At 42.1% G+C, this 26950-nt stretch overlaps 1 protein-coding gene across 1 annotated transcript; it reads left to right on the top strand.

Annotated features, from left to right (window-relative positions):
• Positions 1-1758: 1758 nt before the first annotated feature.
• Positions 1759-12963, top strand: LOC142387896 (uncharacterized). Its single transcript, XM_075472662.1, has 3 exons — positions 1759-3423; positions 9513-9803; positions 11557-12963. Exons 1-3 carry the CDS (start codon positions 1759-1761, stop codon positions 12961-12963), a joined length of 3363 nt encoding a protein of 1120 aa, XP_075328777.1.
• Positions 12964-26950: the final 13987 nt, after the last annotated feature.

Raw genomic sequence — 26950 nt, 5'->3', positions numbered from 1 at the left:
AATGCATTTCCAATGGGCCAAAATTCACAGTATTTCCCAATTTTCCAGGAATCTGTTTGAGTAATGAGAGAGAAAAGTCATAGCACACTAGTCCCTATCGGTGGACACGTTGGGATATGCTATTTATCCCGGTCGGACCGACCGCGCGGGACTAGTTCTTTGCCAAATTCCTGACGGAAACGGGAGAATAATAAGTTTGCACAATAGAAATATGTGTGCCTTGATGACTTTGGCATTGGCACCCATAATAATTGTCTTTATTTTCACTGAGGCTTGTGTAAACCACTGATTCTATATAGTTTAAACTGGGTTTTCATTACTGAGCTGATCTCATTCATCTGATGACACTCCTTAACTGTCACTGTTGAAAATGAGATTAAAATCCCTCAAATTATTTATAGTTTAGATAGAAATTGTTAGATTGTTAGAAATGGTTGTTTTTAATGTTCATCGTGAGGAGTCATTGCTGTGTTGAAGGATTTTGTCCAAGTTTGGGCTTGAGTTAATGTCTGAAATCATGGGGGATGGATGGTAACATTCCCGTCCTTTTGTCTTGCAGATCAGTGCAACTGATTCAGGTCTTTGGCTGCATGGATGTGATTATCATGCAGGAGTCTTTAGGTCAGTCTGTAATCTGTCTGAAGCCTCAGTTGAAAGAAACAGTCGTTAGCAGAGATGTTTCTCAGACTACAGCTGTTTATCTTCTATCACCACCTGGAGCCTCCACTTTTTGTCTTCTACACCTTTGTCTGTCCCCACACAGGTTACATTTCAAACCTCAACCATCTGAGCTGTGAAATATCTTCTGCTTCAGATACTGATCAAGGATAGAAGTTCTGAAAGGATCTCCCACTCCTCCATTATAAATATACTGAAATCCCTGCGGTGGTTTGGAGTTCAGGTTTTTTTTGGCATCAGATGGACCCTGATGTTGTCAGAGTACCGTCACATTATTCTGCAGTTTATGTTGTTTGTGTTTTCAGTGTGAACAAGAGTGGACAGAACACCAAAGGAACTCCATCTTAAGATGCAGCTTCTTTTATACACAGTGACAAAGAGACAAAGAGGGTTTCTATCAGGCTCAACCTGAAGACGCCAGTCAGTATACAGAGCTCGAAAGATAGATGATGATCAAACATGTCTGATGCAGTCTTAAGGAACCTTTAATCAGTAATATCTACATCTACATACGACAGTTCATGTTTCATGTCATGCACTTGAATGCATCAATCAGAAGATTTAGGTGAGCCTCTCAGCACAAGATCATGATTTATAAATTTCAACCTCTGCAGAGCAGGGCTGATTATATAAATATAAATGAAAAGCATGAAAATACTAAGAAACATTTACATTTACATTTCCTGTACAGCTGCCTGCTAAACGTATCTAACAATGTTGGTCTGATAGACAAAGAGAAAACAGATTTTCTTCATGTTCAACTTTAAGTGGAAGGTTAATGAATTAATCTTTCCCTTCAACAGAAAACAAATAAGAATAATGCAACAAACCCTTGAACAATCCTGACTTTACTGCAGGATTGAGGTGAAACCAGCACTGTCCCTTTCAGTGAAGGAAACTTCCTTGTTCCCTCCCCAAACTGATCTGAAGGTGGGAGGATGTGTGAAACCATTGTGTGACAGTAGAGGAGGTCTTTAGAGAAGATCAGCTGCAATAAAAGGAGGTGGAATTTGTTTTGTAAGACAGCACAGACGGTGTTTCTGCTCTGAGAGTCACACACTGCTCTGCCAAATGGAGGAAATGGCAAAGAAAATGGTTAAACTGGACCTGGAAAGCTTCTCTTGTTCGATCTGTCTGGATGTGCTGAAGGAGCCGGTGACTATTCCCTGTGGACACAGCTACTGCATGAACTGTATTAAAGGCTACTGGAATGGAAAGAATAAGAAGGGAATTCACAGCTGCCCTCAATGCATGGATACTTTCACACCAAGACCTATTCTGGAGAAAAGCACCATGTTAGCTGATTTAGTGGAGCAGCTGAAGAAGACTGGACTCCAAGCTGCTCCTGCTGATCACTGCTATGCTGGAGCTGAAGATGTGGCCTGTGATTTCTGCTCTGGAAGAAAGCTGAAAGCCATCAAGTCCTGTTTATTCTGTCTGGCCTCTTACTGTAAGAAACACCTTCAGCCTCATTATGATATGGCTCCATTCAAGAAACACAAGCTGGTGGAGCCCTCCAAGAAGCTCCAGGAGAACATCTGCTCTGTTCATGATGAGGTGATGAAGATGTTCTGCCGTACTGATCAGAAGTCTATCTGTTATCTCTGCTCTGTGGATGAACATAAAGGCCACGACACAGTGTCAGCTGCAGCAGAAAGGACTGAGAGGCAGAGAGAGCTGGAGGGGAGTCGACAACAGATCCAGCAGAGAATCCAGGACAGCGAGAAAGATGTGAAGCTGCTTCAGCAGGAGGTGGAGGCCATCAATCAGTCTGCTGATAAAACAGAGGAGCACAGTGAGAAGATCTTCACTGAGCTGATCCGTCTCCTCCAGAAAAGAAGCTCTGATGTGAAGCAGCAGATCAGATCCCAGCAGGAAGCTGAAGTGAGTCGAGTCAAAGAGCTTCAGGAGAAGCTGGAGCAGGAGATCACTGAGCTGAAGAGGAAAGATGCTGAGCTGAAGCAGCTCTCACACACAGAGGATCACAGCCAGTTTCTACTCAACTGCCCCTCAGTGTCAGCACTCAGTGAGTCTACACACTCACCCAGCATCAATATCCGTCCTCTGAGGCACTTTGAGGATGTGACAGCAGCTGTGTCAGAGCTCAGAGATAAACTACAGGACATCTTCAGAGAGGAATGGAAAAACACCTCACTGACAGTCACTGTTGTGGATGTTTTACTGTCAGAACCAGAACCAGAACCAAAGAGCAGAGCTGACTTCTTAAAATATTCATGTGAAATCACACTGGATCCAAACACAGCAAACACATATCTGTTACTGTCAGAGGGGAACAGAAAAGTGACATTAATGACACAACCTCAGTCTTACTCTAGTCATCCAGACAGATTCAGAGATCGGTTTCAGGTCCTGAGCAGAGAGAGTCTGACTGGACGTTGTTACTGGGAGGTGGAGATGAGAGGGGGAGGAGCTGATGTAGCAGTCGCATACAAGAACATCAGCAGAGCAGGGGATGAAGGTGGATTTGGATTTAATGACAAATCTTGGGCATTAGATTGTTACAAAAACCAGTATGAATTTTGGTACAACAACATGGGAACCTCCATCTCAGGTCCTCAGTCCTCCAGAGTAGGAGTGTACCTGGATCACAGAGCAGGTGTTCTGTCCTTCTACAGCGTCTCTGAAACCATGACTCTCCTCCACAGAGTCCAGACCACATTCACTCAGCCGCTCTACGCTGGAGTTAGATTTTGGGAATCTGGAGCCACAGCTGAGTTGTGTAAAGTGAAATAAATGTATTTAGTCAGTTTGTTGCTGAGAGTTCATTGCTGTAATGTCTCTGCGCTGCTGTTCTTTTTTTAATTTGCTGCTTTTTCCTGTGTCTGTGCAGCCATGGAGGATATCACTGCTAATGATGAGTTTGATTCATAGAAATATTTCTCCACTTGAAAATCCAAACTTCTCTGAGCTCTAAATATCAGTTGGATCCTTGTGTTGATGTATTTGTATGTTGTTGTTTCTGTTCCACTTCATGGAGCCAAACAGAGAAACCAGCAGACCTTCCTTTATCACAGATTATTTTCAAATCCCATCACTTTGTAAATGTGAAAATAATTCTGTAGTTTGTCTTACTTTGATTTGTTTCAGAGATCAAATGTTGTTGCTGTTTTCTAAATCAACCAACAAATGAGGAAGTCTGTTCTGAGGTGTTCATTTCCAAGATCAGAATAAATCATGAGATCAGTTATCATGTTTAATGTGACAACAAATTAAAGTTTTTATAAGAAATACCACTTTATTGTTCTGACATTTATTCTTTAACAGTGAGGAACTATTTATAGATGGCTCATAACAACAAACTGAAGGGACACTATAAACTAACATGGTTTAACATGATTACAATAAAACACATATTTATGTAGAAAGAATCAGCTCTATAAATATATAGTTATATATGATATTCATGAATGTTTGATGTTATCTAATGAGAGTTGGGGAATAACAAAGATTGCTTTTCAGTTCTGTGTTGACCAAACAAAGGTACGGCACAAATCTGAGGATAAAACTTTTCCTCTCATATTTGCTCATGGCATTGACTGGTGTCCCAAGATGGTTGGCAGTATTAAGCTTTAGTTGACAAGTGGGCTATAGTTCACTTATCCCGGAGATCATAGTTCATCAAATTTATTTTCAACTTGATGCTTTTTTCCAATCTCTGACTTCTTGATTACCTCCATTGTTAGATTCACTTTCTTTGATCCATGATAACTTGCTTGACTCTTCCTAAAGAATCTGGTTCCCCAGTGTTGATAGAAATATCAGCGAGGTATTGATTTTCACTTCTGGCTGAAACGCATCAGTCAAGATAAAGAGAGGATTACAAACTCATTGAAGATAGCTTGTGGGTGCAAGAGGAACACAGTATCAGCAGACATGGAAAAAGCATGTCATTATGTAGTGTTCTCCTGTGGGAGATACTTCAAGAAGATGGTGTAACTCACACAATGTTATGAGCCCTTCACTCCCTCCCCAACCAGAGCCACTTGTATACCTACAGGGACTGGATTGTGCAGTGGTAAGATTGCCACCTTTATTGTAGGTGACCTGTGCTCAAATCCCCTGCATGAAAGGTAATATCTCCAGTTGGGGTCCTTAGGAAAGACCCCCTTACCCTATCTGTAAGTTGCTTTGGATAAAAGTGTCTGCCAAATACATAAACATTAACAAACATACCTGCAGATGGTCACAAACTGGGTAGTGACGGAAAGAACTAGAAAATATCTGAAGATATGTTGATGGGTGCCAATGGAGCTACTGCCCACTGAGAGACAGAGGCTGTCATGTTATGGTCATATTATATTGGGAGCAGACATGACACAGTGGCTGGCATAAACCTGTTATAACAGGTCAGCCATCTTGGCTGTGCCCTCAGAAGGAGTATAAGCTGTGTGATCAGTATTTTTAGCAAAAGCCACTGGTGTAAGTTTTATGCTGTTGCTATGTACAGTATTTTTTTAAAAAACAGCGTTCACATTGATTTGATAAGGAGATGAGTTTACCTGGCTATAATGGCTGTCAATGGAAGCCCGAGTGGTCGTTCTCTGCGTTCGGAGGTCATTTGAGAGAAAACTTTGAGCCAAGAACAATGACGGTGACATTTGGTGAAAGAGGACAAAAATACCTACATTTTTAAGTATAATTTGTCTAGGTGCAGCAGACATTTTGGACGTGAGATAAGTTTGTTTGAGTTATTTTGGTATTAATTTCGAGCTTGTCAAAAATAGAGTATGAGACCCCAGGATAGCAGAGTGAGAGGAGTCCTGATTTTTCCTAAAACTTTGACTGCCATTGTGTCAAAGCTATAAAATATATCAACAAACCCCTTAGTTCAATTAAAGTTGAGTCTTTCCTGGCCTGTTTAAACTTCGAACGATATCGCTATGCTGAATCATGGCTGAGTTATGAGGCCTCCAAATAGGGCTATTTTTGTCGCATTATTTATTCATTTTAATGCATTTCCAATGGGCCAAAATTCACAGTATTTCCCAATTTTCCGGGAATCTGTTTGAGTAATGAGAGAGAAAAGTCATAGCACACTAGTCCCTATCGGTGGACATGCAGAGATATGCTTTTTATCCCGGTCAGACCAACCGCGCGGGACTAGTTCAGTGCCGAAATTCGTTATGGAAACGGGAGAATAATAGGTATGCACAATAGTAATATGTGTGCTTTGATGCCTTTGGCATGTGTAAACCACTGACTCTATATAGTTTAAACTGGGTTTTCATGACTGAGCTGATCTCATTCATCTGATGACACTCCTTAACTGTCACTGTTGAGAATGAGATTAAAATCCCTAAAATTATTTATAGTTTAGATAGAAATTGTCAGAAATGTTTGTTTTTAATGTTCCTCATAAGAATGTAGAGTCATTGTTGTGATGGGTTTGTCCAAGTTTGGGGTTGAGTTATTGTTTGAAAACATGGGGGATGGATGGTAACATTCCCGTCCTTTTGTCTTTCAGATCAGTGCAACTGATTCAGGTCTTTGGCTGCATGGATGGGATTATCATGCAGGAGTCTTTAGGTCAGTCTGTAATCTGTCTGAAGCCTCAGTTGAAAGAAACAGAGTCGTTATCTTCTATCACCACCTGGAACCTCCACTTTTTGTCTTCTACACCTTTGTCTGTCCCCACACAGGTTACATTTCAAACCTTAACCATCTGAGCTGTGAAACATCTTCTGCTTCAGATACTCATCACAGACATAAGTTCTGACAGGATCTCCCACTCCTCCATTATAAATATACTGAAATCCCTGCGGTGGTTTGGCGTTCAGTTTTTTTATGGCATCAGATTGACTGTGACATTGTCAAAGTAGTCACATTATTTGAGGTTAATATATTAAAGCATATTTTTCTCTCACATTCATCCCTCTGTCCAGATAAAAATGATGCTTTTCTCTACCTAATAACTGAGCTCATCAGAGGCAGTCATCAGAGGTAAATGTGATCCTGCCTCCTCCGTTTGAATGCCCCCACTGACCAGGATGCATATAGACTTAGCTGCATATCAGCATGATCCTAAAATAAAGACTTTATCAGCACCTCAGACTGCTGCCTAACATGAAATGTTATGAGCAACACATAAATCACTGATCACACTGATCTGCTCACCTGGGTTTTCTCTCTTCTGAACGGATGTTTGCTGTGAAGGTTTTTGTTGTTTCCTGCCAACTGAAAAAGGCTGGAAAAGAAGTCATTCTGCTGTTTTAAGTCATTTGTGTTTTCAGTGTGGACAAGAGTGGACAAAAAACCACAGGAACTCCATCTTAAGATGCTGCTTCTTAAATACACAGTGACAAAGAGACAAAGAGGGTTTCTATCAGGCTCAATCTGAAGACTCTAGTCACGATACAGAGCTCCACAAATAGATGATGACCAAACATGTCTGATGCAGTCTTAAGAAACCTTTAATCGGTAATATCTACATGTGAGTTAAGAGCTAATATTTCACTCTTCTCTGAACTCTGTTCCAGCCAGCCAGGAGTACAGAAGGTTTGCAGATTATACAGTCTGTGGTTTACACAAGCCTCAGTGAAAATTAATACAATTATTATGGGTGCCAATGCCAAAGGCATCAAGGAACACATATTACTATTGTGCATACTTATTATTCTCCCGTTTCCGTCACGAATTTCGGCAAGGAACTAGTCCCTCGCAGTTGGTCCGACCGGGATAAAACACATATCTCCACATGTCCACCACTAGGGACTGGTGTGCTTTGAATTTTCCTTCTCATTACTCAAACTGATTCCCGCAAAATTGGGAAATACTGTGAATTTTGCATCATTGGAAATGCATTAGAATTCATATATAATGGGACAAAGGTAGCCCTATTTGGAGGCCTCACAACTCAGCCGTAGTTAATCATTTTCTACAGAAATTTTGTAGTTCTTTCTATCACTGTCCAGTTTGTGACCATATGTATTTGGCAGAAACTTTTATCCAAAGCAACTTACAGGAAGGGTAAGGGGGTCTTTCCTAAGGACCCCAACTGGAGGTATTAGCTTTCATGTAGGGGATTTGAGCCCAGGTCACCTACAATAAAGGAGGGAGGGACTGAATGGCTTTTAACATTGTGTGAGTTACACCATCTTCTTTTGTCTGAACTACATGTATAAGCTTATACGCAGAGGGTCGTTACAGTCACATGTGTCACTGAATACCCACCAATCTGCATGTCGTTAGTGTCTTTATCACCTCCGAATTGTCTACCTGCCTGACAGAGTGAGTTTTGGTCACAGAATCCAAGGTGAGAATGATTGTCAAACTGCCTCTGGAGGAGAGACAATGCTGCATTGTAGGTGCTGGGAAGGTGAAACCTGAGACCACCTCCTCTGTTCAACGATGTTTTTTCCAGTTTTACATAGATGGCTTCTTTGATTCCTCTCTCTAACTACCTGTCTTCTCTGTCTAGAATGTGGACATTACTGTCTTCAAAAGAGTGTCCCTTCTCCTTGAGATGAAGGTGCACTGCTGAGTCTTGACCTGAAGAGGTGGCTCTCCTGTGTTGTGCCATATGCTTGTGGAGCTGTTGTTTGGTCTCTCCTATAAAGAGGTCTGCACAGTCTTTGCTGCACTGCATACATGACACCACCCAGTTTGTGTTTGGGTGTTTAATCCTTTGGGTGAACCAGTCTCTGTCTGAGGGTGTTCTTGGGTTTACTGAAATTAGTTATATGAACTCAGGTCAATGAGGCCTACAAGGCATTAATACTTGAAAGAGACTTTAGGTAATATTTATGTATTACGGATTTAAAATAAACTAGGATGTTCTGGGTCAAAGTGGCCAGAACACAGACAGAGTTCAGTGTAAATGAACAGAACAGGAGCTTTGACCTCCTCTGCATCCCTGTGAGCAGGATGAAGGCGCCCTCTTGTGTTAGTTTTCAGATTTCAGCTTTGAAACTGCAGGGAGACATGAGAAAGCTTCACTGAGGCTTTGGCAGCTTCAACAACATGAGGAAAGAGAAGTTTAAATATGTGTAACATAACACTGTGTCAGTTTGTTCACAGGACTCACAACCTGTAACACTGATGCTGCTTTCAGGGAACTTCTTCCTTTTATTATTATTTTTTTGTAAACTTTAACTTATCAATAAGTGGCAGATTAAACAGCACAGTTACCTCTCCATCTGCAGCCTCCAAAGCCGACTGAAACTGAGGAGTCAGCTGGAAACTCCACCTTACTGTTACCTGCTCCACCCAAACTCGTACCTATGACGACCCTTAAACAATACGTGGAACAGAACAACGAGAGTTCATGTTTCATTTCATGCACTTGAATGCATCAGTCAGAAGATTTAGGTGAGCTTATCAGCACAAGATCATGATTTATAACTATCAACCTCCGCAGAGCAGGGCTGATTATATAAATATAAATGAAAAGCATGAAAATATTCAGAAACATTTACATTTCCTGTACAGCTGCCTGCTAAACGTATCTAACAATGTTGGTCTGATAGATGCAGAGAAAACAGATTTTCTTCATGTTCAACTTTCAGTGGAAGGTTAATTAATGAATATTTCCCTTCAACAGAAAACAAATAAGAATAATGCAACAAACCCTTGAACAATCCTGACTTTACTGCAGGATTGAGGTGAAACCAGCACTGTCCCTTTCAGTGAAGGAAACTTCCTTGTTCCCTCCCCAAACTGATCTGAAGGTGGGAGGATGTGTGAAACCATTGTGTGACAGTAAAGGAGGTCTTTAGTGAAGATCAGCTGCAATAAAAGGAGGTGGAATTTGTTTTGTAAGACAGCACAGACGGTGTTTCTGCTCTGAGAGTCACACACTGCTCTGCCAAATGGAGGAAATGGCAAAGAAAATGGTTAAACTGGACCTGGAAAGCTTCTCTTGTTCGATCTGTCTGGATGTGCTGAAGGAGCCGGTGACTATTCCCTGTGGACACAGCTACTGCATGAACTGTATTAAAGGCTACTGGAATGGAAAGAATAAGAAGGGAATTCACAGCTGCCCTCAATGCATGAATACTTTCACACCAAGACCTATTCTGGAGAAAAGCACCATGTTAGCTGATTTAGTGGAGCAGCTGAAGAAGACTGGACTCCAAGCTGCTCCTGCTGATCACTGCTATTGTAGCGTTGACACGTTATTAATTAATATTTACCTCGAAAATAGCAGGGGCACCACCTCTTTTATTTTAATTTGTTACGTTACAGTCCAAAGAGGAAGACTGTTTAAAATCTTGCAATCCTAGTATGTTATATTAATAATCAGTCTCATTCTGAGTCGTGCGTCCTATTTGGAGTGGTAATCGGCTTTAGTAACTGTCTGTGACGCTCTTAAATGGGTTAATACAAACATTTATTCAACATTGCACAGGTATATAGGTGTATAAACAATTGATAAAGAGACAGAAATTAGAATTATTGGGGACACTCAAAGGGGATAATAGGGAAGAAAGGAGCAGGCCATTAACAGGGTTACCTATCAAAATTGTGACTAAATCTGGTTCATAACACGGATATTGTGCCAACAGTCTTCTGCCCGCGGAGGTCTGTTCATTCGTCGCTTCCAGAGAAAGTTTTCACTTTATCCACGGTTTCAAAAGATCTCAAACCAGCACCTTACTTTGTCGTAGCAGCGTAAGGGATTCCGTGGTTCTTTCCTTCTGATGAGTTGGTGTCGAAGCGGTGTTCCCGTGGTAACCAGCGGGATGACGTAGAATCAACTTCTCCTTTATTCTTCGTCCTTGGATGAAGAGTGGCGGCTTGGCTGGGCTGTATGGGTTGGCACACACTCGCGTGTGTTGGACCAGACTTTTATATAAAAGAGAAGGGGAAGTCTAAAAAAATTGGGAATTAATAGTTACGGAGAAAAAGACAAAGGCTGAGATAAGAGGGCTGAGAGCAAGAGAAGAGATAAGCAGGGCAAGAGCAAAAGCAAGAGCAAAGCAAGAACTGATTTCCAGCGCGCCTCTCTTTTAAGCTGGAGATCACATGTCAGCTTTCGTCCAATCAGAGTTCAGCTGGCTTTTGACCCAAGGGAAAAAGGGGGTTGACCACGCTGAATTCATGAGACAAAAAGGGGGCTTTCTGCTCCTTTCTTATACCGTATTTAACCCATATGACAGTGATTTTAGACAATATAATGTTCTTAACAGACAATAATGTTGCATACAAGCAGGCATAAACATCCATATGAGCATTGACAGTTATCAGCATACAATACTTCATATTTATCATGATAGAAATGGTATGACAACTTTGGTTGCTGTTAATTTAGAATGATCTGCAGCTGTTTGGGTAATACCTGTGGAATTAAACACTATTAGGTTATGCATTGCACATAATGAGAACATTAAACATCCGTAGTTGAAATTGTCCATGGTTGTTTAGGCTGACATAGTGAAAAGTGTCCGTTATCCATGTCCTTTGGGGGGCACTGTGGCTCCACGAGAGGGATTCCTTTTAAATCCAATTTTCATAACTTGGTAATTAATGAAGGTAAAAGAATGGCGAATGTTTCAAAATGATCTGTAGATTTGTCCAGTAATGATTTTCACACTTTCAGTCTACGGAAAGTGAGGTTTATAGTGGAATTTTCACTCTCTGAAAATAGGGAAGTGTGGCATTCCTTCGGGTTGGTCCAGCAGGAGAGTTGAGCCTACATCTGCTCCCTTATCAGGAGGTGTCCTACATAATTTATTATTCGTAGCTGGTCTGGGGGAGAGAAGACTCGGAAACAAAGAACCCCATTTGGTTGGTCTCACATCTGGCTCCGTTATCTCCTTTGAGCTGATCCGTTGAGAGGGTCGTAAAGAGGGTGCGTTTCTTGATGTCAAGAAAGGTTGGATCTTTATGTAAACATCTCCGTGCTCTGTCTTTCCTGAGAGCACGCTACACTATGCTGGAGCTGAAGATGTGGCCTGTGATTTCTGCTCTGGAAGAAAGCTGAAAGCCATCAAGTCCTGTTTATTCTGTCTGGCCTCTTACTGTAAGAAACACCTTCAGCCTCATTATGATGTGGCTCCTTTCAAGAAACACAAGCTGGTGGAGCCCTCCAAGAAGCTCCAGGAGAACATCTGCTCTGTTCATGATGAGGTGATGAAGATGTTCTGCCGTACTGATCAGAAGTCTATCTGTTATCTCTGCTCTGTGGATGAACATAAAGGCCACGACACAGTGTCAGCTGCAGCAGAAAGGACTGAGAGGCAGAGAGAGCTGGAGGGGAGTCGACAACAGATCCAGCAGAGAATCCAGGACAGAGAGAAAGATGTGAAGCTGCTTCAGCAGGAGGTGGAGGCCATCAATCAGTCTGCTGATAAAACAGTGGAGCACAGTGAGAAGATATTCACTGAACTGATCCGTCTCATCCAGAAAAGAAGCTCTGATGTGAAGCAGCAGATCAGATCCCAGCAGGAAGCTGAAGGGAGTCGAGTCAAAGAGCTTCAGGAGAAGCTGGAGCAGGAGATCACTGAGCTGAAGAGGAAAGATGCTGAGCTGAAGCAGCTCTCACACACAGAGGATCACAGCCAGTTTCTGCACAGCTGCCCCTCAGTGTCAGCACTCAGTGAGTCTACACACTCACCCAGCATCAATATCCGTCCTCTGAGGCACTTTGAGGATGTGACAGCAGCTGTGTCAGAGCTCAGAGATAAACTACAGGACATCCTCAGAGAGGAATGGAAAAACAGCTCAATGAGAGTCACTGATGTGGATCTTTTACTGCCAGAACCAGAACCAGAACCAAAGAGCAGAGCTGACTTCTTAAAATATTCATGTGAAATCACACTGGATCCAAACACAGCAAACACATATCTGTTACTGTCAGAGGGGAACAGAAAAGTGACATTAATGACACAACCTCAGTCTTACTCTGATCATCCAGACAGATTCAGAGATCGGTTTCAGGTCCTGAGCAGAGAGAGTCTGACTGGACGTTGTTACTGGGAGGTGGAGATGAGAGGGGGAGGAGCTGATGTAGCAGTCGCATACAAGAACATCAGCAGAGCAGGGGATGAAGGTGGATTTGGATTTAATGACAAATCTTGGGCATTGGATTGTTATCAAAACAGTTGTGAATTTTGGTTCAACAACATGAAAACCTCCATCTCAGGTCCTCAGTCCTCCAGAGTAGGAGTGTACCTGGATCACAGAGCAGGTGTTCTGTCCTTCTACAGCGTCTCTGAAACCATGACTCTCCTCCACAGAGTCCAGACCACATTCACTCAGCCGCTCTATGCTGGAGTTTATGTTTATGATACTGGAGACACAGCTGAGTTTTGTGAAGTGAATTAAAGGTATTTTGTTGCTGGGAGTTCATTGCTGTGATGTATCTGCACTGCTGTTCTGTTGTTTATTTGATCTTGTTTATTTGTTGCTTTTTCCTGTGTCTGTGCAGCCATGGAGGATATCACTGCTAATGATGAGTTTGATTCACAGAAATATTTCTCTATTCTCTAAATAGAGATAGATTCTCTAAAATATTAACTTCTCTGAGCTATAAATATCAGTTGGATCCTTGTGTTGATGTATTTTTTTGTTGTTGTTTCTCTTCCACATCATGGAGCAGAACATAAAAATCAACAGACCTTCCTTTAATACAGATTCTTTTCAATTCATCACTTTGCAAATGTAAAAATAATTCTGGACTTACAATTTGATTTGTTTCAGAGATCAAATGTTTTTGTTGTTTTCTAAATCAACCAAGAAATGATAAAGTTTGTTATGAGGTGTTCAGAAATTAATTTCTAGGATCAGGAGATCAGTTATCATGTTTATTGTGAGAGCAAATTAAAGTTTTTATAAGAAATACCATTTTATTGTTCTGACATTTATTCTTTAAAAGTGAGGAACTATTTGTATATGACTCATTAGAAAAAACAGCAGGGACATTATGAACAAGAACATTTCGGAAGAAATTTTGATGGGTGCCAATGGAGCTTCTGCCCGCCGAGAGACAGACGCTGTCATGTTATAGTCATGTTGTATTGGGAGCAGACATGACACAGTGGCTGGCATAAACCTGTTATAACAGGTCAGCCATCTTGGCTGTGCCCTCAGAAGGAATATCAGCTGTGTGATCAGAGTGGGTAAGAGGAGAGTGCCAGAAGGGACGGCAGAAGCCACTGGTGTAAGTTTTATTCTGCTCCTATGTATGGTATTTTTTTATTGCCAGTTTTAAAAACAGCCTTCACATTGATTTGATAAGGAGATGAGGTTACCTGGCCATAATGGCCGTCAATGGCAGCCCGAGTGGTCGTTCTCTCCGCTCGGAGGTCATTTGAGAGAAAACCGTGAGGCCAAGCACAATGACAGTTACATTGGGTGAAAGAGGACAAAAATACCTACATTTTGAAGTATAATTTGTTTAGGTGCAGCAGACATTTTGGATGTGAGATAAGTTTATTTAAGTTATTTTGGTATTAATTTCGAGCTTGTCAAGATAGAGTGTGAGGCCCCAGGACAGCAGAGTGAGAGAAGTCCTGATTTTTCCTAAAAATTAAACTGCCATTATGTCAAAGCTATAAAATATATCAACAAACCATTTAGTTCAGTTAAAGCCGGGTCTTTCCTGTCCTGTTTAAACTTTGAATGATGTCACTATGATTAACTACGGCTGAGTTGTGAGGCCTCCAAATAGGGCTACCTTTGTCCCATTATATATGAATTCTAATGCATTTCCAATGGGGCAAAATTCACAGTATTTCCCAATTTTCGGGAATCTGTTTGAGTAATGAGAGAGAAAATTCATAGCACTCCAGTCCCTATCGGTGGACATGTGGGGATATGCTTTTTATCCCGGTCAGATCAACTTTGAGGGAGTAGTTCCTTGCTGAAATTCGTGACGGAAACGGGAGAACAATAAGTATGCACATCTTAATATGTGTGCCTTGATGCCTTTGGCATTGGCACCCATGATAATTGTATTTATTTTCACTGAGGTTTGTGTAAACCACAGACTGTATATAGTTTAAACTGTGTTTTCATGACTGAGCTGATCTCATTCATCTGATGACACTCCTGTCACGATTGAGAATGAGATTAAAATCCCTAAAATTATTTTTAGTTTAGATAGAAATTGTTAGATTATTAGAAATAGTTGTTTTTAATGTTCCTCCTGAGGATGTAGCGTCATTGCTGTGGTGAAGGAGTTTGTCCAAGTTTGGGCTTGAGTTAATGTCTGAAAACATGGGGGATGGATGGTAACATTCCCGTCCCTTTGTCTTTCAAATCAGTGCAACTGATTCAGGTCTTTGGCTGCATGGATGTGATTATCATGCAGGAGTCTGTAGGTCAGTTTGTGATCTGTCTAAAGCTTCAGTTGAAAGAAACAGAGTCGTAAGCAGAGCTGTTTCTAAGAGTACAGCTGTTTATCTTCTATCACCATCTGGAACCTCCACTTTTTGTCTCTAAACAGTATAGTTCTATTTTAGAAGTCAGAATGCAATAACAGATTCTGTTTCAGAATCTATAAAAAGCTGATTGAGAGGCTGATGTTGAGCCTGCACATTGACTTCCCTGATGTGATTGTTCTCTGCAGCTGAAAATGGGACTCTCAGATAACTTAGTGTCTGTCAAGCTCCTCTGTTCTCTGTGTGTAGTTTTGTGTTTGTTGTCATATAGAGAAACCAGGGAAGCTCAATCCCACGACATGCTCATAAACTGCGTCTTCTTTAAACAGTATAAGTATGTGTTGTTTTTCAGGCGCTTTGCCTTTCAGGCTTTTAGAAACTACAGTGATGTCATGTCCTTTGATGACATGTTTCCACTGTGATGTCATGCAAAACTGTGAGGATACCCTCTCTTTTTCAGCTTTATGATCTGAACTGTAACTAATATGCAGCACATGTTCATAGAGCCCAGGCAATGGTGGCAAACATGGGTTGTATGAATACTGTATGAGATGTAAATGAAAACAGAAGCAGTTGTCCTTTTTATATATGTGATTAAAAATGGGACAATAGTAACTGAACCTGAATGCATCATTGTCCATGTCAGTAATAATGTATTTAGAGTACTGGGACTTTTCCCGGTGGGCCGGTGGGTCAGTGGGCCTGTAGAGTTTTAATGTAGTTGGGCTGGCCTTTGATGTGATAACCAATGTTAACAGTTCCTCTAGTGCAGGGGTCTTCAATGTTTTACAGGCCAGGGACCCCCAAACTGATGGAGAGTTGGAGCAGGGACCCCCTACTATTTATATGGCATGCAATTGTGTTTTATATTTAACGGGGCCTAGTGCCGTGTATAAACATAGGTCCTCTGTTATTGTACATTCAATACTAAGCTATTCAAATAATACACAGGTTAATATATTCATGTTTTTATTTTAAACATGTGCAAGGTACAGGGTGGCCATGCCACTGCCTTTTATAAACAAACATCTTGCATACAACACTGAGCTATTCAAATACTCCAGGGGGTTAACCCCTTGGAGTCTAAGGCCTTTTCAGAGACTTTGAGGCAGTTGTCACCACCTTGACATTTTCAAGTATTTCAACTAACTGTAAACATCCATGCAAAAGTGACACATATGGTTGTATTCTGAAAAGCCTAACAAAAAACAATATGAGAGTGAAGTGAATGTAATACAAACAAGTTTTATTTAAATTGAGGGGAAACACAACTGTACAAAAAAACAAGTTTTAGAGGTCTTCAAACAATGCAAGAAAACACACTATAAATATATCTAGCCAAGACTTTTGAAGGTTGAACCTTGTAAACAAAAGTGTTGGCTGCATAAAAGTAAAAAAAAGTGCAGTCAGAAATGTTTTTTTGTTTTCACACAAACTGTAAAAAAGTAATTCTGACTCCAGACATTGTCTCTGAGAGTTGAATACAAATTAGATGGGTGTGTAACACCCCTGATCCCCCCCACCCCCCTGTCACTCTCCATGTGATAATTGTCTGTCACTGGCGGGACATTGCTGCCTCCCCCCACATGCTGGCTGAATGGGGCGTGCTCTCACCTGTGAATAGCCACTCAATCACCTGGTACTTTACATGTGAATAGTGATAGGTGTGGCCTAGGAGGCTGCTGCAGTCTGAGAAAATCCAAAGATTTCTGTTCACTCTCTTTAAAAAGGGCCACCTATATAATTTATTTTAATATATATATATTTGAAAACTAGAAGTTTCAAGGTTTTAATGGTGTCACTTATATGTTTCAATGACAAAAACTCACAGTTACAGATGTGTTTTTAGAGATGTGTAAAAAAATCCCGCCGGCGGGATTTAGACTCCAGAGTGTTGCATGTAGATGGGACAATGAATCCTCAAACCATCTGTGGATGGCACATGTTTGCACACAATTTGTGAGAAAAAACTGTTTGGAAAAAAAAAAAAAAAAAAAAATTTTTAAATGTTTATTTTTTTTTTAAAAATCGTCTAATCAACCAAAGATTTCGCGACCCCCCTGCAGTACCTCCGCGGACCCCCTGTTGAAGACCTCTGCTCTAGTGTCTGGCTAATCAACATTGGAGGGCCCAGGGTATAGGCCCCTCCTCCTCTTCATCTGTCAATTCATCAATCAATCAGCGGTGCAAAAATGGAGAAGAAACGTAAAGGAGGAGCGCAAAAATTGAGAGAAAAGAAAAGGCACGCACTACAAGCAGATGTGGCCAAGTGTCAGAAAATGACGTGACAGGGAGGAGGATGCTAGTCAGCTGTAATGTGATGACGGGCGCTGAATGGCTGCCCACCGCTCCAGGTTGGCATCTGTCTCTGAGTGTGTGACCCTGTGCATGTGCATGTGTGTGTCAACAGGTGCCAACCTGGACGGGTTAAAAGCGGAGGACAAATTTCGTGTGTATGCATGTATGCATGACCAATAAATCGGATCTTAATCTTAATCTTAATCTTAATTATTTTGCTAGCTTGCTAACTATTAGCACAACGCATTTCGGATAGTTTGGCTGTAAAAACGTCATTATTGTGTGTGGACTAGGCCCAGGCGTGAAATATAGATATCAAACAACACGATGTAGGAGAATGTTCAATACATTTAAAGGCATGGTTGGTAATCCTGGAGAGCTAGCAAGATTTGAAAGTAGCACCTCCGCTAAGCGGGATGGATCAGTGCTCCATGGAAAGCCACGCCCCCACAAACTTGAACGCGCATCTGACGGTGGGACTCATGTCTCATTTACCTGTACATATTTCATGAATATAACAAATCCCCCCAAAGCAAAAAAAAAGAATTACCTGCCCAACAGGTTTTATGTGCTCGGCCAGAGGAGTTTGGATTGGTCAGCTTTTTGTCAGTCCTGCAGCCGTCTTCACACTATTAAGCAACTATTGCAGACGATTCTAAGTAACTATGAAAACTATTATATATTAATTCTAATCAAGGCCTCAGATGGAATTATGTGTCATTATCTCTTCAATAATGTTTACATGCATATTTTTTTGTCTCCCACAATCAACATATTTGTTCCACCTTCCATCATCCGCCTCCAGTATTCGCCACCATGCTCTGCTGCCCCGGCCCCTGAGTGGGCCAGTCAGGTAGTAAATTCCCGGGCCACTGTTTTGCCCCAGTCCGCCCCTGATTGTATGTTACGGTGCTCACAGCTGCTTTCTTCACGCCTCACCTGGAAGTATCTTTGAAGCTGTTTTGTATGTTGTCTCCACTGACTGTGAAGCAAAAGTAACACAACAGCCACATCTGCAGCTTGTTCTCAGTGTTTACAGCACAATCATTCAGCTGTTTTCATGCATCAACATAATACAGTAATAACAGTGTAGTCATGCTGGTTTCTATTAAGAGCTGCTTACAAGCAGCATAGGATTATTTCTACGTGTCAGCATACAGTGTATAACATGGATTCTAGTAAGAATCTGACTTTGAAAGGCAGAATCAACATGTAAATGATAAAGTGTCTTCCTGTGGATGTTCTCAGATATGTACAGTATGAACACTGTGATCCTTTCCCACATGTCCCAGTATGTCTGATTGTGTTCCCAGTGAGGGTCAGACTGGAGAAAGTGTCATGAAGCTGCCAGCCTTAAAGAATCAATAAAAGCTCTGAATCCCAAAGCATCTCAGTGTCATTCCAGTGTCATCTCTCTAAGTAATGATGGAAGAAGCAGAAGCTTCAGCTGCTCCTCCTGAGCTCCACTTTCCATATTGTCCACACTGACTGTGAATCAGAAGCAGCACAACAGCCACATCTGCAGCTTGTTGCTGAAAAGCTGTTCTGACAACATTCACAGCCCAATAAGCAGCACAGTGACAGCAATGTAGTTGTGTTTGTGAGTCAGAGGAAATCTCATGTCCCCACCATGTGAGTGAAGGACAGACTGCAGCACTGATAAAAATGAATTCCCAGCATCAGTGTGTCAGTGGAACTGAAGGTGAACTGTCTGAGAGCTGAACACTGACAGCACTTTGTTCTCTTCTGGCTCGATGATGACGGATAGAAATAAAGCCTTCATGAGATCTGCCACCTTCTTTTCTTGTGTCTTTGTTGCCTCCTCCTGTGCTGTTAGTCTGGAGGCCAGATTAATATCGGCGGCAGTCTTTTCTTTCAGTTGCTCTTTCCAGCTCTCTGCCTCTTTCAGAACTGACTGATATTCAGTTTCTGCTGCTTTCAGAGTTTCACACAATCCTGCAGGGACTCGGTTGCACTGCTTGAGCTCCTGCTCACACTTTTGACGGAGATGACGCTCACACGTCAAACAGTTTTCCACCTTCTTTAGTTTTTCCTCAGTCATGGAGCAGCCGCTCTCTGCTGCCACTCTTCTGTCTGTTTCTCCTGTCAGAAAGAAATGTTTCTTCAGCAGCTTTGTCCTGAGAATATCCATCCCATGCTATAAATAGCTGATCTAGTCATTCTTCTGTGGGTAAGAGTTCTGTCATTTCTCTGATCCATAATCTCGGTCGGCAGCAGAGGCGTTAGAGGGAATCCCCTCGGTTTGTGAAACTGGAAACTTCCACTTGACGCGAGGAACTACGGAGGCCTGGAGATGATCCTGCAGGAGCTGGACATCCTCTGAGTGAGGAGTCCCAGCTGCAGCAGAGACCTGGGATTGTTCTTTTTCCAACAGGTTGGGGGGCTCCTCATAACTTTCCTTACTGCCAAAAGTAATGGGACACGTGTAGAAACCCTCGGGCAAATCGTCGTCTGCCATGTCACACCACTGAAGTGGAGGAGATGATTTCTTGGTTGAACACTGGACGTGTTTCTTCAGATAAACTCCTGACCAACTGTGAAAAAGCAGTGAAAATGTCTGGCCTTTATAAACTTTGTGATGTCAAACAAGATCAGAGAGACATCGATTGTGATGTCACCACAGTGATGACATCACAACTTTGTGAAGGCTTCTGTTCTGTCTCTTCTGGTCTGTGGTTCCAACCACAGATTCTGGATGGAACTGAAGTCCGGATTCCAGAATGTTGATTTGTGTTCTCCGTTAATCTCTGGACGACTTCAGCTGATTACTTCCTGTCACTGTCACGTTGGAAGGTCCACTTCTGCCAGTTTTTCAGCAGCCAGTATCATGTTTTCCACCAGCAGTGTTTTCCAAGACAGAATAATGTCAGTTTGTTTAAAATGTTGCCAAAATAAACTATTACAATTACAACAAATGTCATCTCAGGGCACTTCAGTAATAAAGTCCAATTCAGGCCAATTGGAGTTCAATTCATTGAAATTATGATCCAATTAATTCAGAATGAATCCAATTAATTCATACAGAGCAATTGAAAAACTATTTCCTAGCTAAGGAAACCAACAGATGGCACCGAACTGGCACTATTTCTAATTAGATAGAACTTTTTAATAGTTCTAAGATCATATCTTTCTGGTTTTATTTGCATTTTACCCGAGTAATTATGAAAGTGGGGTTTTAATTTGAAGAAAAAGCCTCAAAATAAAGTGATTTTTAGGAGTATGCAGGGATTCATTTCCATCTAATGAACAGGTCAGTTATATTAAACAGTGGGCCGTGTGAGCAGCAATCAGGGGAGTAAGGAGTTCACAGATCATAGACAGAGGCAACCGTCCAACTATTCAAAGCTTTTAAAATGATTTATAAAATCTGACAGGTAACCAGGGAAGGAAGTTCTTTAATCCTGGAAGTATTCTCCAGGTGATAGTCGGCTGACTTCCTAACTGAGCTGATCTGGCTGCTGAAGTTCAGCTCTGAGTCCATAATAACACCCAGATTCCTGCTTGGTTTGTGGTTTTTAACATCACAGCCTGAAGCTGAGCTCAGATTTTTAACAGCTGACAATGACCTCTGTTTTATCTTTGTTTAGCTGCAGGAAGTTCTGGATCATCCGGTTGGTTATTTGTTGGAGGCTCTTTGCTGGGCCAGTTATTCCTCTGTGCCAGCAGCTGAGCACCAGTTCTGCCAAAACTAACAGGAAACATCATCCTGCACCGCTGGATTATCAACAAGTAATACTGACCAAGTCAGGAGATTAAAAAGGATGCAGAGGATAGTCAACCATCTCCTAAACACGGGACTTGTGTTTGAGACCAGTCTTTGAACTGCTGTGAGACCGTTGTTTCCTTCATTCGTTTTTCACCTTTTTTTCCAAAACTACTTGGTCGAAAGGTGTAAAACATTAAAAGTACTGGGTTAAAGTTAGAAAAGCATCATGTTTAGGAAATAAAATACACTTTAGGGGGAAAAACTTGGCCAATAAGACCAGGAGCTCCTGACCTGTCTCATACATTTCAGTAAGACCTCGGGAAATTGTACCAAAAAGGGCAAAACATGTCTCCTTTAAAGGTCCAATAAGAGCTACATCTCAGACTCTACAGGCCTCAGTTAACTTGTTAAATGTGTGAGTGGGTCGGTGTGAAAACTCAACATCTAGGAAGTTATTTCCAGCTTCTACGTTTAACTGAAATAGAAAATCTGAGAATTACGACAAATTTGGGTAGAGCTATTTTACGACAGTAAAATATTTGGCAGTGACTAAGTTCCTTTATCATAGACAGGAGGGTGGAGGTGAGAGGAGACAATGAGGCTGATACCAGACCAACCAGATGAGCCTCCAGCATCCACCTGTCCTGATAGTCCCTCACAAGCAGCTGTCTGTTGTTAGCACGTTAAGCTTTGATTGGTCTGGGCTGCTCTGTGGCATTATTTATAAACCTTCACCCTTGCTGTTTCCTCTCATAGCTTGTTTTCACCATGACAGCTGCTGGGTTCTTCCTGAGGTATAAGCACAAGCTGCCTTTTACAGTTTTTGATTGATTGGAAACATTGGTTAATACTGCATTCTTACTCTTTGTTGTACATAATTTCAGGGTTTCCCTCTTTGCCTTGTTGACTGCTGCTACATGGGGTTTTCCCACTAAAGGTGTGCTATCATCTGTTGTGGTAAAACATTACATGCTTGCTTGAATCAGCTTCTGCTAAACTTGTTCTCATACACCCAGGTTCAAAATCAGCAGGCCAGGGCAGCAGCGGCACAAGAGCTGCAGGTCATTTTGGCTCTTACCAGGGAGCAGCCGCTGGCCGCCCGGTGACCGTGCCCAACACTGCTTCCAGTAACACTTATATGGCGACACCTGTGCTGGTCTCTGGTGTAAGTCAACCTGTTCTTCAGGCAGACCCAGGACTCAGCAGCTATGGCTCACTTGTGCCAACGCAACTGGTTGTCCAAGCTCCCGGTTTTGTCCAAGCTCCTGGCCTTGTCCAAGCTCCCGGTTTTGTCCAAGCTCCTGGCCTTGTCCAAGCTCCCGGTTTTGTCCAAGCTCCTGGCCTTGTCCAAGGTGCTCTTCAGGCAGACCCAAGATTCAGCAGCTCTGGCTCCGTTGTGCCCGTGCAAATGGCTGTGCAAGCTTCTGGTGTCCCACAGGCTGTTCAGACGGGTCCAGCATTGAGCAGCTTGAGCTCTGGCCTGCCTGCAACAGGATACTCTACTGTCACTTATGTGCCTGTTGACGTAGGATCTGGCGCTGGCGCTCTGCAACCTGGAGCTGCCCAACCTGGACCACAAGGTAAATCTTCTGCTTGGAGTGTAGATGGCCAAAAATATGTTTGGAAGCCTAAAGGTGTTTTCAATCTTGCCGAGCTCTATTATGAAGCAGAAACCTGCCGTGTTTCGATGTCAAGACTCTGTGCTATCAGAGCTTCTGCTGTGAAAAGGACTAATTGTGAAATGTCTCCACACAGAAACCCAGTGGGCTATTGCCCCCTCAGTCTTTGAGGATGCGTCAGCCCAAGCCCTCAGCCTCACTGACGTTCTCCCTGCAGCACCTCTGTCACCACCTGGCCCTGTCCTCCAGTCAGGGGAGACCTCCAGTGTCACGAAGGAAGCTGAACTCGGGAATTACCAGCAGCAGACGGAGGAATTCGGCTACCCGGATGACCGCCAAGGGTCTGGACCGGGATCCGCAACCGTACTGGTGCCACGCTTTGGTGTGGGTGGATCTCCTGACTTTGACTACAGGCTTTTGTATGGCTTGTACCCCTCTGGAACCTACAGCACCTTCAGCCAGCAGCATGGATTCAAACATGGCTTCTCAAAGCTCTGCATCTTGAGAGGAATTGCTATGAAGGTGTTAAATAGTTGCTCAATTGACTATAGCGATCAGCTACAGCATCCTTTACAGCCATTTCTCTACACCTGTAGATGGCAGCCAGACACAACCCCTTCTATGCAGCGCATGCTTCAAATTGGTACAACTTTGATCCAACCTGAAGGCTTGCCAAACATTGTGCTTGAAATACTTGGCTGGATACTCCTATATTCTTCTGCAGTTAAGCCAGTGCTATGTCTTCGGCAGTCTTGTCATATGACCTTGTCTGGGTTTTTTCCCCCATTCCCTGCAGATGGAATGCTAAAGTAATCGCAAGCCAGTGGATAATGAACATGATTTCTACTTTTGTCTCTGGATATCCATATACAGTGGAAACTGCTTAGTGATCACGTTGGTCCAGAGCCAATTTGAACACAATAAGCAGTTGATAACTAAAACCGAATTTGTTTTTTTTCCTATTTTATTTTTTTACTCCCTTGATTCCTTTCTGGACGTCTGCTTCTGCCTCGCTAGCTAACGTAACGAGTTGACACTGGGCAGCAAGCCGAGATGCTGCGGCGACGCTTGGCATTCCCCAGGCTACCTTGTGTTGTCTAAGCAACGAGAGACCGTCATGAATGCTAACGACGGCGCCCGGGAAAAGCACCTGAGGCTTTGCCGCAGCATCTCATTGGCTCGTTTTTGGTAATTTGTCATACGCCTTGAGGAGACTACGGTTTTCATTCAGAGAAAATGACTTCCTTTTTCCAGCCATGATTCGTGCGCCCGGTGTCAACTCGTTACGTTAGCTAGCGAGGCAGAAGCAGACGTCCAGAAAGGAATCAAGGGAGTAAAAAATAAAATAGCTACACGTAGTTTTAAAATGATTTTTGCACATGTTTACATTCATAAAATGGCCAAAAATGAACATAAGCGGATTTCTTGATTACTATAAACGAATTATTTAAACAGCATTTGCATTGAAATGATTCTGTCCCAAGCCTTTTGATCTATGTAAGCGGTTGATTACTATATCCGTGACCACTATAAGCGGTTTCCACTGTACTAGGACTGTCAAAATTGCTTATGTTCAAATATTCCCTCTAAAAAAAAAAACATCTGTATTTGCGCATCATGTCTGACGCATATACGCATCTGGGGGCTTTCAATCAGCCAGGCGACAACAGCATTGTGTCAATAGCAAGACAAACTACGAGACATGACTACTTGTATAGGTAGTTTAAACATATTTGACAATGTATTTGAGTTTAATATTATACCATGTTCATTTGGGTGCATATTTTCAATATCCTCATGCTGGTGGTCGAATGATAAGCTAACCGTAGCTTCCATACAACTTTGTCTCGAGGCTCCACAATTTCTGTCAACAGACCAAATTCAGAAGTATTTCCAGAAAGAACTTTTCACATTTTTGGGGGTTAAAATCACTTTCTCTGTGCCTGCAGTCGAGTTGGGCCCTGAACTTTCTGCCATCTTTACATAAGTCAACTTTCAGCAGTGACGCTGTGCCAGACAGTGACTCCTGTGACCTGTCCCTGACCCCGTCATGCAGTGTGCCGACTCAAGGCAGACAGCGGCTGCACAGATGTTTTTCCACATTTGAATATTAATTTTCAACTTTGTCTGTTTTTAAAACCTATTTGAATTTAGAATATTCTTTGACAACCCTACCCTGTACCACTCTACTATTGTGCTTTAAAGCTATGGTAGGTAATCCTAGTGAGCTAGCAAGAGAGCTCGCAAGATTCGAAAGTGGCCCCTCCTCTAAGCTCCACCCCCCCTCCCCATTCCGTCAGTGCTTCATCCAAAGCCACGCCCCCACAAACTTGAACGCGCATCTGACGCTGGGACTCTGCCGACATGTCCCACTCGCGCGGATGAGGGAGCCGACAGAGGGGGGCGTAGGCAGAAAGCGCAGAGGCATCTGATTGGTTTTTTGTAGCTCCCCAATCCGAGATCAGCACCCCGCTGATCTCGGATTGGTCAGCTTTTTCTCAGTCCTGCAGCTGCCACAGAGGTCTGATTATTTTCGTCCCTTTTTCTAAATACATCTTGTATAGATTTCTCTCAGGATTGACGGACCATTTCACCCAGTATTACAAAATGTGTTTCTGAACAGGATTACCAACCATAGCTTTAATAGGCAACTTGTTGCCTTTCCACTCTGTAATGGCAGCTTCTGCAGTTGTGCCAGAACATGCCTATTGATGTTGCATCCTCTGAATTTACAACTTCTAGATGGGAAGTCAGATTTCCTAGTTGGTATCCTGGGTAAGCTTTATCCAGTCCTTGTACAGTTGGAAGTGTACATGGTTTACTGAGTAAACGTGAAATCTTTCATTTGCTATTCTGCTCTAACTCACTGAGCAAAGTATTGGTAGAACTAATGGTGCTCTCCCAGTACCCAGCTCCTCATCCAGCTTTCAAATTTCTATCCAGCAGTTTTTGCTCATAAGTGGTCCAGGAAAGATGTTGGAGAAACTCTAAGCGAGAGGATGTGTTGCTGATGCCATTTAAGAAAAATAAAGTTGATTTGAAGACTGGTTTGTCTATGAAAATATAGAAACTATCTTTTGAATTTTAAGCCTCCATAGATTCCTCAATTGGCCCGTTGGCCTTGTTTTAATTTGCTCTTTTCATGTCTTGTACACGGTTTGCTTTTATTGCTGAGTTAATATTTTACTGTTTTCTGCAAATGCTTTTATTAGTGTGGTCATTTTACAATCCTTGTATTTTGTTTCATTCCATGTTTGTCCTTTTTAATTGCTATATCAAACATTGAGTTACATTTTGCTTGAAAAATGCTCTATAAAGTCACAAGCCCTGCAAATCCCTGAGATGCTCAGAGAAAATCTTAAATTGGACATATATGGAAAAATAACTTTTTGTTTTTCCCGCCTGTGCTTTTAGAGCATGATTTGGCTGTCTGAAGTCTTCAGAGCTTTATGTGAGAAGAATCTTAAATTTTATTCTGAATTTAACAGGGAGCCAATCAAGCTAAAACTGGAGAAAAATTATCTCTCCTGTTAGATCTCATCTGAACTCTGGCTGCAGCATTTTGGATCACCTGGAGGCTTTTCAGAGAATATGTGTGAAAGTGCAATAATAAAGAATTACAGTAGTCAAATCCTGAAGTAACAGATGCATGGAGCAGTTTTACTGCATCACTGAGACAGGACGTTCCTGATTTTAACAATATTATGAAGGTGAAAGAAGGCAGTCCTAGAAACCTGTTTTATATGTGCATTGAATGATTAATTCTGGTCAAAAATAACTCCAAGGTTCCTCACTGTAGAACTATCTTACCATCCATTTACTTTACTCAGTGTATCCAGTTTAGGGTAGTGGAAGCCTTTAGCCCAGTGATAGTATTTTTTCACAAGAGCCACATTGGCAGCAAAATCAAGGGAAGAGCCACTTTTATGACAACATACTAAGTCCCCTTTTGCAAATATGCATTGCTACATATAAAACCTCCCACAAAAAAAGAAACGCAGCCAATACATTTTCAATTAAGACCACATTTACCTTAATACTGGAATACTTAATACTCAATACTGGAGGCCGGCATGCATGTCCTTGACTTTCTTCATGTTGTATTTGTAGTTTGTTGTAATCATAGTGAGACATTCAAGATGAGCATGGTTTTTGTCCTTTTTTTAATTTAAAAACCGACCCATTGTGCCTGCATCTCGCGCTGGCTAAAGGAGCTAGCGTGCACTGCGGTCAAGTGTGACGGTGGTTTAAGCGGGCTGCGTTGCCAGGTTTAACAGAGCCCCCTT

Source organism: Odontesthes bonariensis, chromosome 2, assembly GCF_027942865.1.
Source record: "Odontesthes bonariensis isolate fOdoBon6 chromosome 2, fOdoBon6.hap1, whole genome shotgun sequence".
Classification (NCBI taxonomy): domain Eukaryota; kingdom Metazoa; phylum Chordata; class Actinopteri; order Atheriniformes; family Atherinopsidae; genus Odontesthes; species Odontesthes bonariensis.
This window is presented reverse-complemented; position numbering and strand designations above follow the sequence as displayed.